Source organism: Bos grunniens, chromosome 12, assembly GCF_055505025.1.
Source record: "Bos grunniens cultivar Pamir isolate PY7600 chromosome 12, Bosgru_T2T1.0, whole genome shotgun sequence".
Classification (NCBI taxonomy): Eukaryota; Metazoa; Chordata; class Mammalia; order Artiodactyla; family Bovidae; genus Bos; species Bos grunniens.
Genome location: NC_141176.1, coordinates 12,248,377 through 12,262,204, shown reverse-complemented (window position 1 = coordinate 12,262,204; position 13,828 = coordinate 12,248,377). Strand labels below are relative to the sequence as shown.

The 13,828-nt window shown below is 38.3% G+C and overlaps 1 protein-coding gene across 3 annotated transcripts in view; it reads left to right on the top strand.

Annotated features, from left to right (window-relative positions):
* The window catches only part of VWA8 (von Willebrand factor A domain containing 8), a 390,356-nt gene that overhangs the window by 111,349 nt on the left and 265,179 nt on the right, over positions 1–13,828 (top strand). For all 3 annotated transcript variants that reach the window (XR_015137814.1, XM_086328813.1, XM_086328812.1), the window contains 3 exons: positions 4,852–5,020; positions 7,597–7,674; positions 11,813–11,928. Coding sequence is in view for 2 of the 3 variants with exons in the window: in XM_086328813.1 (XP_086184939.1) it covers positions 4,852–5,020; positions 7,597–7,674; positions 11,813–11,928 (363 nt within the window). In the remaining variant the exon portion in view is untranslated. The remainder of the gene's footprint in view (positions 1–4,851; positions 5,021–7,596; positions 7,675–11,812; positions 11,929–13,828) is intronic.

The window sequence follows — 13,828 nt, the reverse complement described above, 5'->3', positions numbered from 1 at the left end:
GTTGAGCATTCTCTCCCACTTCCTCTAGAAACCTCAGGATCTCTTTTCTGGAAAATTAGTCTGTGTACATTTTTAACAAAATTCAAGTTAGATCCAGGATTTTATGCCCAAGTCTCTGTGTTTGGTTCTCAAAACAAAGTGCCGTAAGCAAATTCTGATTTTGCAAAATAATCCTAAACATTTTTATGGTCAAGTAAAAGTTCTAAACTCTGTGCTTGTGAAGGGTCTGTGCAGTGGTGGTTTAGTCATGAAGTTGTGTCCAACTCTTTGCACCCCATGGACTGTAACCTGCCAGGCTTCTCTGTCCATGGGGTTTCCCAGGCAAGAATACTGTAGTGGGTTACCACTTCTTTCTCCAGGGGATCTTCCCGACCCAGGGATCCAATGCATTGCAGGCAGCCTCCTGCATTGCAGGTGAATTCTTTACCATTGAACCACGAGGGAAGCCATATTACTTATTATTGTATGTATTACTTTTGTCTTCTTATACACAAATGTATCACATATTTGATACAAGAATGCACCTTCTCTCAAAAACTCATTCAAGACCAGATTTAGACTAGCTGCTCTGCTCTTAATGAAAAACCATTATTCTTACTTATCACTTATCTTTGTTTTGTCCTTGCCAACAAAGGTCTTCAAAAAGTTTCTTGCAGTGATGGTTATTAACAACAGCAATACATTTATCTATTTAACTATTTACTTATCTGTCACATTAGACATTGTGTGGGATAAAGATGAAGTAGGAATTTGCTTTGCTACATTGCAAAGCAGGAGAAATGTGGACTGTGTACAGACTTGCATAACCTCCAGGTTCTGAGTTGGAACATTAGTATTACAGTGTGAAAGGCCAGTTACAAAATCCTTTTTCAGTTCATGATTAATATCTTTATAAAAACCTTCTATGTTATTGTTTCAAGTTCTTTAACATACACATTTGACAGAAATGTAGCATATAATTTCTGTCAGAAGATAGAAACTTATTGAAGTTTTGGTTTTATTAATAGCTTTGTAATTCAAATATACAAATATATATTTACAGTGTACAGTTTGATAATTTTTTACATTTTATACACCTATGAAACTGTCACCACAATCACGATAGTAAATACCTCCATGATCTCCAAAGTGCTGTCTGACCCCTTTTTAATCCTTCTCACCACCCTCTCTCACCCCAGGAAACTGCTCTCTGTTAGTCTATATAACGTGCATTTTCTCAGTTCAGTTCAGTTGCTCCGTTGTGTCTGACTCTTTGTGACCCCATGGATGGCAGGCCTCCCTGTCCATCACCAACTCCTAGAGTTTACTCAGACTCATGTCCGTTGAGTTGGTGATGCCATCCAACCATCTCATCCTTTGTCGTCCCCTTCTCCTCCTGCCTTCAATCTTTCCCAGCATCAGGATCTTTTCCAGTGAGTCAGCTCTTTGCATCAGGTGGCCAAAGTATTGGAGTTTCAGCTTCAGTCTCAGTCCTTCCAATGAATATTCAGGACTGATTTCCTTTAGGATGGACTGGTTGGAGCTCCTTGCAGTCCAAGGGATTCTCAAGAGTCTTCTCCAACACCACAGTTGAAAAGCATCAATTCTTCGGCGCTCAGCTTCTTTATAGAAAATTTTCTATATGCATTTTTCTAGAGCTTTATATAAATGTATTTGCACAGTATGTGTTCTTTGGGTCTGGCCTCTCAGCATAATTATTTTGAGATATTCCCTGTTGTTGTATACCAATAATTAATTTCCTTTTTATTGTTGAGAAGCATTGGAAAGTATTTTACTTTCTAAAAACTTTTACTTATGCCCCCAAACAAACATTGGCCCCAATATTTTAAGCCTTTGTAAAAGATCTTTCTGCTTTAAAGTTTTTTAATCTTTATGAAATGATATCTATTTATCTGAAGTTAATCCATATCTTTAGTTTCAATTGTTATTTGTTGTTAAATTCTAGTAAAATTGAAGATAACCTTGATTTAAAATTTTCATACTGCATGTTTCCTAATTCTCAATTATTTATTACTTCTTCAGCCTTTCTATTACCCACCAGTATGTCAGATCACGGGGCTTCCCACGTAACACTAGCGGTAAAGAATCCACTCGCAATTCAGGAGACGTAAGAGATGTGGGTTTGATCCCTGGGTTTGAACATTCCCTATAGAAGGGCATGGAAATCCACTCCAGTCTTCTTGCCTGAGAATTCCATGGACAGAGGAGCCTGGTGGGCTACCGTCCACAGGATCGCACAGAGTTGGTCATGACTGAAGAGACTTAGCACACACGCATGCATGTCATATCACATCTGGAAGTACATGGCCCGTCCTCAGGCGTGCTCTGCTCTCTAACTTTCAGACTCAGAGAATGTAACATCATCAGAAAACAACTTTCCATATGACCTGTTTATATGTAAGGAAGCCTTTGTGGAGAACTTAACAAGCAAACAGGTCCTTCTCTTCCTGTTATTTAGCAGTTGGCTATTTTTATAGTCAGCTTATATTAATACTTATTTTCCTGACACATCAGCTATCATCAGAAACTGCCCCCTTTAAGTTTGGCCCGCTCACTTGGGTACCCTGCTAGAGTGTGTGTGTGTGTGTGTACATATATGTATGTGTGTGCATGCTCAGCTGTGTCAGACTCTGTGACCCCATGGTCTGTAGCCCACCAGGCTTCTCTGTCCATGGAAGTTTCTCGGCAGGATTACTGGAGTGGGTTGTTGCTATTTCCTCCTGCAGGGGATCTTCCCAACCCAGGGACAGAACCTGCATTTGTTATGTCTCCTGCATCAGCAGGCAGGTTCTTTACCACTAGCACCACCGGGGAAGCCAGTCTGCTGGAGTCCATACCAAAAAGCAAGCCACAGTGTACCTCATAAGCAGTGACCATCTTCATGTTTAAGTTAAAACCAGCCTGCTTGCTTTCATGTTAGTTGTACTCCTAGGCCTGAATCTACAGTTACCTGGGGCACTTGCTTCTTTGCCTGTTGGTTTAAGGATGGCAATTGAAATTCCCCTTGCTTGTTGGGTTTTGGTTTTGTTTTTTCCCTACTTTAGTGTCCCTCACCATCTTGAGTGGAAAACTACATCTGCAGCTTTAATTCTGAGCAAAGCACAAATAAGCAGGCTCTGTCTCTCCCACCTTCTTTTGTCCCAGCTAGGAGAGAAGAGGATCAAAGATGAATCCGACATCTGTTGCTGGGCCCTGAGGCAGACTTTCTGGATTATGGCAAACCACTTTAACAGAAGTGGAAAATGGAATAATCTTCTCTTTTCAGATCATAGAATTTTTTCTGTCCAGGTTTTGTTGTGTGACTGTAGTTTCTAGCAATCCTGAGTGATCGTGCCATCCTTAGGACTCTCAAGTCATTATCTGTGTTGTTATCCTTTTCTCTTTCTAGTACAACTCCTTTGGACAGATCATTGCCATGCTATGCTTGAATATCTATAAATAAGTCTCTCCCCCTGACCCTACCTAGCAAAATGAAATGGTATTTAGTAGCTTTTATGAACTCACCCAGATGTTTCATATGACCATTCCTATAAACTGCTTTTCCCTGGCTTACAAATGATGCTGTGGCCCTCTAAAATTCTAAATCATACTGTCAGGGACTCAGTGAAGCTTCCTGTTGTATTGGGGGGACTTTTTCTGATATTTAATCTTCCGAGTATTTATCTGATTCTCTCTACACACTTCTTATCTCCTGATATTCTCACTGCCCAAGCACAGAACTCCTGAGTTCTATCATAATAGTTGGTGGCAATGAAGAAATGCCATTTAGGTCCCTTTATTTTTATTTTTCTGAAGATCTTGGCGGGTGTTTGAGTTTCATTTCTCCTTTCTCAGCAAGGATGATATAACCCGCAAAAGGTCTATTTGCACTACAGTTTTGAGAATTGATAAGAACTGATATTACTCATGATTAGATCATGATAAAGGGTTTCTAGCTCCTTCTGAAACTACTCAAGTTCATTTCATAAACCATGGGAAATCTTATCTTATATTTACATCTTCAGATTCCCTAACAGGGACTTATCAAAGAGATCACTGTAAAAATCACATTGTTTCCTATTAAATGACAAAAGAGTGAATTACATGGAAGTTCACTTTTCTCCACCTTTAAAGACCTAAGTATTCTTATTGCCAATCCAAATTTAAATTTTAATCTGATCCCCTATGCTACTTAAATTTTCTGCATTGTAAAAAGTCTCTTCATCCTGAGTAGTGTTTCTTGGTCTTTCTATGACTGACATAGAAGTTCCTTGCAAGACAGGAGATTTTGAACAAAGACAGGGGACCTATGTAGTGAATATGAACTGTTTGGGGTTATGTTTCAAGGGACTACTGGGCTTCCCTTGTGGTTCAGCTGGTAAAGAATCTGCCTGCAATGCAGGAGACCTGGGTTCAATCCCTGGGTTGGGAAGATCCCTTGGAGAAGGGAAAGGCTACCCACTCCAGTATTCTGGTCTGGAGAATTTCATGGACTGTATCTTCCATGGGGTCACAAAGAGTCGAACACGACTGAGTGACTTTCACCTTCACTTTTTCCTTCAAGGGACTATGTAAATTTATTGTAGGTATAACAACATATCCAAAAACATGGATTCATGTTTTCCAAAACAGTGAATCATGCCAGCGATGGAGTTTCATCAGTTGACATGGTACATCACATATTAACCTTTGGTAATTCTTTTGTTTTAATCTTAGGTTTTTAGAATGTCCTGACCTTTGTTTTTCCAGAGCTTGTTCTTTGGGTAATAGCTTTATCTGTACCATAGTCTTATTATTGCCTAGGCTTTAGCTACTGTGACCTAATTTCTGACACAAAAGGTTATGCTTAAAAAGCTTTTTTTTCCCTTTTAGATCGATTTTTCCTGTTCACCCCTCCTTCAGAATCATCGCCTTGGCAGAACCCCCTGTTATTGGAAGCACGACACAGCAGTGGCTGGGGCCAGAATTCTTAACCATGTTCTTTTTCCATTACATGAAACCACTTGTCAAAAGTGAAGAAATCCAAGTGATTAAGGAAATGGTAAGAGTGAGGCCAGCACAAGCCTGTTGCCTTCAGTTACTCTCTTTTTAAGGCATTTTTGACACCTACTTGAGCAGAGTTGGATATTTTTGGCTTTTTCTCACTGTTTATTTCCAAATTTCCTTATAAAATGGTTCTCAGATGTCAACACTTTTCAGGATCATCTGGAGGGCTTGTTAACTTACAGATTGCCGAGCCAGTGATTCTGGGATGGAAATTAGAATTTACATGTCTGAAGTACTCAGGTGATGCTGATGCTGTTGGTCTGGGACCACACCTTAAGAACCAGGCATTTGGGCTGTCTCTCCATTTTCCTCCTGTGGAGCCAGTTTGGGGATTCTTTTTCCTTTTAGATTCAGCTAAAGGTGACTATTTAAAGCCCCTACTAAAAGGGGTGGTGGTGGTGGTTTAGCCGCTAAGTCGTGTCCAACTTTCAATGAGCCCATTGACTGAAGCCCACGAGGCTCCTCTGTCCGTGGGATTTCCCAGGCAGGAATATTAGAGTAGGTTGCCATTTCCTTCTCCAACTACAAGAGGAGGCCAAATATATTTTAGTTCCATAGGTTTTGTAGAGAATCCTAGGTATTTCTGGCCCCCTTGGGATTGTAATATAGCCTGTACTTAACTGGTTAGCTGTCTAGTGGCTTGTAGGGTTTGTAATCTCTTATTGTGGCATCTGCCTTAACCATGCAGTGTGTTTAGCACCTTTGGAATTCTGGGACTTCACTGCTCAGTGTAGTAGCACTAGCCACATTAAAGCAAATTTAAAAATTCAGTTGCTCAGTTTTATTTCAAATGGCCATGGCACGCCAATAGCATAAAGAATATTTCCATCATTGTAGAATGTTCTGCTAGACAGTACTATTCTAGATCACTAATAACTGCACTCATCCCCTTTGAAATATTAGAATGAATTATCTAATTTTAGGTTTTATGAGCATGGTTATGGATAAGGGTGTAGACTTTAAAGTCAAAAAACTTGCCTTTAAATGTCAGATCCACTACTTATTAGCTGCTGGATCTTGGGTAGATTACTCAACCATATTTTCTTCGTTTGATGATGGGGATGATACTACTTACTACATCACAGGGTTGATTTAAAGAATGATTGAGTACATATGGTATAGAGCTTTGAATTTTGAAAATTCCAATTACCTAAATGCCCAGAGAAACCATGAACATTTTGTTTCTGAAATTGTCATGTTTTACCAATCATTGTTCTAACATCTCCTTCTACTCTTTTTAAGTTAAAATTTTAATTTTATTATTAAGTAAAATTTTCTTATTATCAATTCAAATACATAATAAACTCAGTGTACTTAAAAGCAGTCAATGTATGTTTCCAGGCAACTGTTCTTTACATTTCATTGATAAGTAGATCATGCCCCTCAGGTATGTGGGGATTTTTTTCGTATTTATTTTACTGAAATACAGTTGATTTACAATGTTGTGTTAGTTTCTGCTATACAGCAAAGTGATTCAGAAATGCATATGTGTGTGTATATGCATATATATATATATATGTATGTATACATTCTTTTTCATGTTCTTTTCCATTATGGTTTATTACAGGTTGTAAAGTCCTTGAAAAAATGGACAGTTTGAGCATCTTCCCTTTATACAAGGATATATTAAGTCTCTTAGTAGACATAGGTGTAAGGTTGCTGCTAAATGAAGGAGTTTGGTTTCGTAAGAAAAATGCCTGAATTAGAGTTGAAGCTAACAGAGATGGATGTGATATATGAGAAGTTTCTTATGGGTGTACTATATGCCAGTTTTTAATTGGTTAGAGGTTCCTTTCAGTTTTATCATTGTGAAAGAATTGTAAATGAAGAATGGCCTGGTTTTACCTGATTCTTTTTTTTTTTAAGTTGACGTATAGTTGACTTACAATGTTGTATTAATCACTGTTGTACAGAAAAGTGACTCCGTTATACGTATTATGTACGTTCTTTTTCATACTCTTTTTTATTCCGGTTTGTCACAGGCTGTTGAATACAGTTCTCTGGGCTGTGCAGTAGGACTTGCTGTTTACCCATTCTATACATACCAGCTTGCGTTTGCTGATCCTGAACTCCCAGTTCACCCCTTCCCCCCCTTCCCCACCCCTCCTCCCCTTCCCTCCTCCCCGCTCCAGTCTATCCTCTATGTATGTGATTCTGTTTCTATTTTTATAGATAGGTTTGTTTGTGTCATATTTTAGATTCCCCATATAAATGATATCATATGGTATTTGTCTTTCTCTTTCTGACTTCAGTCCACTTAGTGTGGTACTCTCTGGTTGCATACATGTTGCTGCAAATGGCATTATTTTATTCTTTTTTATGGCTGAGTAGCATTTGATTGTATATATGTGCCACATCTTCTTGATCTGATTCTTAAAGAGAAAGCAGAGGCAAAAGTGTTTCCTGAGAAGATGAATAAGCAAATTTATCCACAGGTTAAGCATGATACCTATAATCAGAGACTTTATAAAAACATAATTTTAATATTGTTTGATAAGTAGCCATAATTTCTGGTTGCTTGATCATATATCCCAATTTATTCTTTCTTTCCTTAATCCTCTCATAAAATAGGTCCCAGATATGCCTCCGGAAGCTTTGGACAAATTGTTGTCATTTACACACAAACTCAGAGAGACGCAAGATCCAACAGTAAGTCTGGGTTTTCTCCATGGAATTTTCTGTTGTTGACAGGCTGCTGCTTTATATTCTTAGAGTTCAGTGCTTTAAAATCTATTTTTTAAGCTGATATTTTTATCCCTTCTGCTATGCTTTCTCCTATGTGTATGTTACTGTTTCAGTGATTTTAACATTTCTTCCAGCTTCTCCTGGCTGGTGTCACAGAAAACAAGTTTTAGCTCTAGAGGAGTACCTGGGTGTTCCTGGAGCTTTGGCTCTACTCCGCTCTCTCCTCTGCTGAGCAATCTCATGTATTCTTACGGCTTCAAGTATCACCTCTGTGTGGATGCCAACAACTTTATCTCTAGCTTCTAACTTCTCTTTCCTTGTTGATTCTCTATTTCTGATTCTGTTTATGTTTGGGATGGTATAGGCCAGAAAACTTTTCCCTTCTTTCTCTTTAAGTTCTTTCGGTGGCCTAAGAATTAAATTGACATGAGACTGTTTAACAAGAGCAAAACAGCAGATTTAATTTTGTAGATGCAGGAGCCCCATAAAAATCTGAGACTTAAAGAAGTGACCAAAGCAGGCAGTGTTTATACCTTTTAAACAAAGAAACAATAAAATTGTGAAGAATTGACAATACAAAGACATTTGGGCTTGGAGTGGTAATTTTGTGAAAAAGAAACAAGGTTTGTTAATATAACCCTCTCAGCCCTAAATTCCCTGTTTCTGGTGCTAAGGATGCCTTCTAGCCTCCTGGTACAGGGAGGGTATTTTTTCATGGGCGGTTCCTGCTTTCAGGGAGACAAAGGAGGGTCAAAGTATCTTTTTTGTACCAACTATCTCCCATCCTGGTGCCTGGCACATAGTAGAAAAGTTAACAAATGTTTGATGAATACATGAATAAATTAATTAATTATTAATTAATATGTTGTCCCTAGAGTTTTCTCTCCCAGAGAACATTACATTTTCATAAAAAATAATTCTTTAAGAGGAAAAAAAGAATTTATTTTTAAATAATTTTTTATCTTAAACCTCTAATATTTCTAAGCTGAATTGCTATTTTAATCATGTTAATCCAAAAAACCCTTGAGGTATGCTCTTCAGTATGCTCATATCCTTACCTAAAACTGCAGTTAGAAGTTTGATATGATAAATGTTAAGTGTATTAGGGTTTTTAAATTAGATTCTCAATTTTTCATTGGCAATAATGTGAGAGCAGAAACAGCCAAACCCTTTATTCAACACTTAAGTGGCTCAACCTAAAGCTTCTTTCTGATTTAATACTGGATATTATTGTAAAGCATTTTGGTGTTATTAACTGACTCAGTATTTTTCAAACTCATGAGAAGTCCTTCTTGATCACTGGAATGAAATACGAAGCCCAAATTCAGTATCATGTTTGGAATTAGACTAGAATATTTTAACCTGGAAAGTTACCATGTGGTTTAATGGGACTCTTGTCATAGAATCCTCTGGTTGGAGTCATTTGTCAAACATTTTCCACGATTAAAATCAGAGTTTTTCACGGTCTCAAGTATTGAGTGAGAATTGCTAGATCATATTTAACTTCTGACACTTTCAGTCATACTAGCTAAAACAATCTTATCCTTAATTCTTCCTACTGTTTCATATCCATCCGTTGCCAAGTCCTTTGAAACATTTGTTTAATCCCTTCTCTGCTTTCTTATTGGGCTTCCCAGGTGGCTCAGTGGGAAAGAATCCTCCTGCCAATGCAGGAGACATGGATTCCATCCCTGGGTCGGTCAGATCCCCTGGAGGAGGAAATGGCAACCCACTCCAGTATTCTTGCCTGGAAAATCCCATGAACAGAGTAGCCTCACGGGCTACAGTCTATGGGGTCACCAAAAAAGTCGGACACGACTTAGCGGCTGAACAACAACTTCCTTCTTCTTGCAAGTAACCTTACTGTAGGACTTTATCTCTTCATAGTAAGTAATTGAAGTGCCTTTCTGATTCCTGCCTCAGTTCTTTGTCCTTCAACTACTTTGCCTACTACTGCCAGGTTAGTCTTTCTAAAACCATGTTACTGCTTTGCACATAGCACAGTCCTGTTGCCTTTAGAAGAAATACCAACTCCTTAAGCGTAATTCATGGATCTTTGATATTTGGGAGTAAACTTTCCAGCAGGACCCTCTAGTAAAGCTGGGTTGCTTTCCTTACATTCTGCATGTATTTCTGTTCTTGTTGCTTTCCTCCCTTTGTTCATAGCATTTCTCCTACCCACTTGAACATTTTTAAGCCCCTATAGCAGTTGTCAAGTGCTCCACTTATTTTTGCATTAAATTATATGCTATTTTGAATTGCACGTTATGCTTTTTTATATTTAAATATTGTCTCTGTGTCTAGAATGCAAATTTGTTGAACAAGTCTGAACCAAATGTTTTGCTTATGAAGTCCCTGAAACTTAGAATGTGTTTTTTAATAGAAAAAAGGGTATGTCATAAAAAGTGGTCATGCTCCTAACCTAGTCCCCAAAGGAGTGTTTAATCCAAGTTGTAGCTGAAATATAAAGCTAATAACAGCAGACCTGCATCTCATGGAGCTGTGAAATACACGAGGAAGGAGCAATAAATTCCTTTTTTGCTTCCTTGGGAGGTGCAGAGATGACCTTAAGCAAAGTGTTAAAAGGAACAAATGTGTAGTGTAGTTTTAGCATCCTCCCACCATCCGTTCTGGATCCTTGGTTAATTTGATAGAGTCCCCTTTCCCTTTCCTCAGGGGCTCAGGGCCACTTAACTGCCCTGGTCAGACTCAGTGACATTTCACCCTGGCCTCTTCTGCCCCTCTCCCATCCCAGAGGACCAGTTTCTTTAAAAGTTCTCCTCTTGATTTAAAACTACTATCTTCTAATGCTGCTGATCTATGTTAGGAACGAGGCCAGTAACAATTTGATGCATTAGATTTCTACTAACGTGTAGATCCCGTTCCCTATTAGATTTTTTTTTTTCATTTTGAGGAGGCTGACTTTGAATAATAATTGCTGCTGTTTGTTGAACACCCATAAGTGTCTGACCTCTGCTAAGTGCTTTAGAATAATTTTCTAATTTAATCCTCATACTCATAACACTTAAAAGTGAGGGCTTTCTTGTCATTTTAAAGATGAGGAAATTGGGGCCTGAAGAGATTAAGTAACTTGCCAAAAATCACATAGCTAATAAATGGAAGACTGATTTGTCTGACTCCAAAGCTTATAAAAAGCTTATAAACATTGCATTATGCAATGCATTATGCTGTCTGCTAAGATAATTTCAAATTCAAGTCCACAAATGTTTATTGGTACTTAATGATGTCCTGAGCTCTTTACTAGCAGCTCTCTTAATGGGATTTGGGGAAGAATAAGAATATAAAGTAAAATTATTCTAACAGTGTAAGAGAGGGTTTCCCAACTGTAAGCTGCCACCCAGGTGATAACTGGTTGACACCTCTGTGATCAGCAGCCTAAACTGTCCACAACTCCTTTTCTCTATTTCAGAAGCCAGATAATTACTTAAAGCTCAGAGCATTTTCTGGCTATCTTAACAGTTTCGCTTTGTATAATCAGGGTGGGAGTGGAAATGAATGTGTGTGTGTTCATTCACTTAGTCCTGTCTGACTCTTTGTGACCCCATGAACTGTAGCCAGCCAGGTTCCTCTGCTGTGGGACTTTTCAGGCAAGAAAACTGGAGTAGGTTGTAATTTCCTCCTCCAGGGGATCTTTCAGACCTAGAGATCAATCCCCCTTCTACTGTGTCTCCTGCTTTACAGGCAGATACCTTACCCACTGAGCCATTGGGGAAGCCTCAGTTAGTTGTACATAAGGGCTATCCTTAACCAGGTTCAATCTGTACAATGTAACATCTTTCCTCTATCTAACCTCCTTCCCCGCCTTAGAAAAAAAGAAAAAACAAAAAACACATGTATACACAGCACTTTAATTGAATTTAATTAATAAATACTTTTCATGGATTTTTTTTAAAAAGCTGTCTTTAAGGATGTTTTAAGTGTAAATTGGTTTTTGTTTGTTTGTAATTCATTAACAGTAAGTACATAGTTAAGTTTGGCCTTGTCATTCAGGAATAATGAATTCTGCTATGATACCCATCCAAAGGCACTTTCCGCAAGTTGAAACAGAACTCTTCACCAGCCTGTCTTTGTCTTTTGGTAGGCGCAGTCACTGGCGGCGTCCCTTTCTACCAGACAGCTGTTGAGGATTTCTCGTCGGCTGTCACAGTACCCTAATGAGAACCTTCACAATGCTGTCACCAAAGCCTGTCTTTCCAGGTAACCATATTCTCCTTTCTCACTGAATCCAACTTTCTGGGTCTTTGCTAAAATAGTACACAGAAGTTTGATAGTCTGTGCTCAGGTCTGGAAAAAGTTATCAGTCTGAACATGTAGCTTTTTCAGCCTTGTATGCAGTGTTCCCCTTATTATCTTCAGTTCAGTTCAGTTCAGTTGCTCAGTCGTGTCCGACTCTTTGCGACCCCATGAATTGCAGCACACCAGGCCTCCCTGTCCATCACCAACTCCCGGAGTTCACTCAGACTCAACGTCCATCGAGTCAGTGATGCCATCCAGCTGTCTCATCCTCTGTCGTCCTCTTCTCCTCCTGCCCCTAATCCCTCCCAACATCAGGGTATTTTCCAGTGAGTCAACTCTTCACATGAGGTGGCCAAAGTATTGGAGTTTCAGCTTCAGCATCAGTCCTTCCAGTGAATACCCAGGAATGATTTCCTTTAGAATGTACTGGTTGGATCTCCTTGCAGTCCAAGGGACTCTCAAGAGTCTTCTCCAACACCACAGTTGAAAAGCATCAATTCTTCAGTGCTCAGCTTTCTTCACAGTCCAACTCTCACATCCATACATGACCACTGGAAAAACCATAGCCTTGACTGGATGGACCTTTACTTAGGCATAATAAGAAAGAGATTTTTATACGTGATAAAGCTAAGTACTCAAATGGGACAGCAGTGAATAAGGAAAAGTAGGTTTGGCATTTGAATGCTGATTCATTATCTAATGAGAGAGAGGTCTTAAGCATTACACATGGCACTTCCTAAACTTGCACTGGAGCTTTCCATGCAGGGTGGTATGACATGTCCTGTTGCCCAAGTATGAAAAAACTAGCATCTTTTCAGTCTACTATTTTTTCTACTACTACTGTTTTTTATACTTGTTTGGAAATTATTTTAAACACTGACATAGAATTTCCTTACAGAATCATGTTTAAAAGAGTAGTTAGAAAAGATTAATAACACCATCCAATCAACCTGAAGATTTCTTTTAGACTCTTTTCACATGATCTTTTAATTATTTTTCTGGTGATTTTAACTGTTGTCCATTCATTCCTTTTACATTAGAGGAATTAAAAGAGAAACTGTATTCAGCTTAGGAAAATCTGTTAACTGCCCTCTATACATTTTCAGCTTAGTGGACAATTTTCTTGTAGTCAAAGTAACTTCCTTGTGTTGCAACTTCAGTTTGTTCTGTGGTGAAATGAGGCTAAAGTGAGGCTTGTTTCCAGTGCTTTGGAGTAATTCTTTGAATAACTAATAATCATGAGAAATAATAAAGTTGATTCTCTTAAGTAGACAATTCAACTTCTAAATGAAAATTAGAAAAAAAATGCTTCAATTGCCTATTTTTTAGGGTCATGAGCTGAAGAAAATACATACAGAAAGATAGATTTATTATCTAGCCAGTGTTTTCTTAGTCAGAACTAAGTTATACTTAATAGAAGTAAATAGTTAATGCTAAGTAACACAAAGAGTTTCAAAGCCTAAGGGAAAGTAATACTTTGGAATGAATGAAATAATCATATACAAAGCATTTTAGAGGCCATTCTAGTGAGTAGACAGTGAAAACATACCAGTTCACTTTGAGTCTAGTATAATCATGATACCTAAACCAGACAAGAATAATATGTGAAAGGAAAATTATAAATCGCATTCATGGAATGTGTACAGAAATCCTAAATGAAATGCTAACAAACCAAGTGTAGATATATATTATATATAATTTATCCATATAAATAAATTATGAACAACCTGGAGTTACCTCAAGAATGTGAAGAAATTTCAATATTCTTTTTTTAAATTTACCATATTAGCATGAGTGAGTAAGAGTGAAGTCACTCAGTCAAGTCTGACTCTTTGCAACCCCATGGACTGTAGCCTGCCAG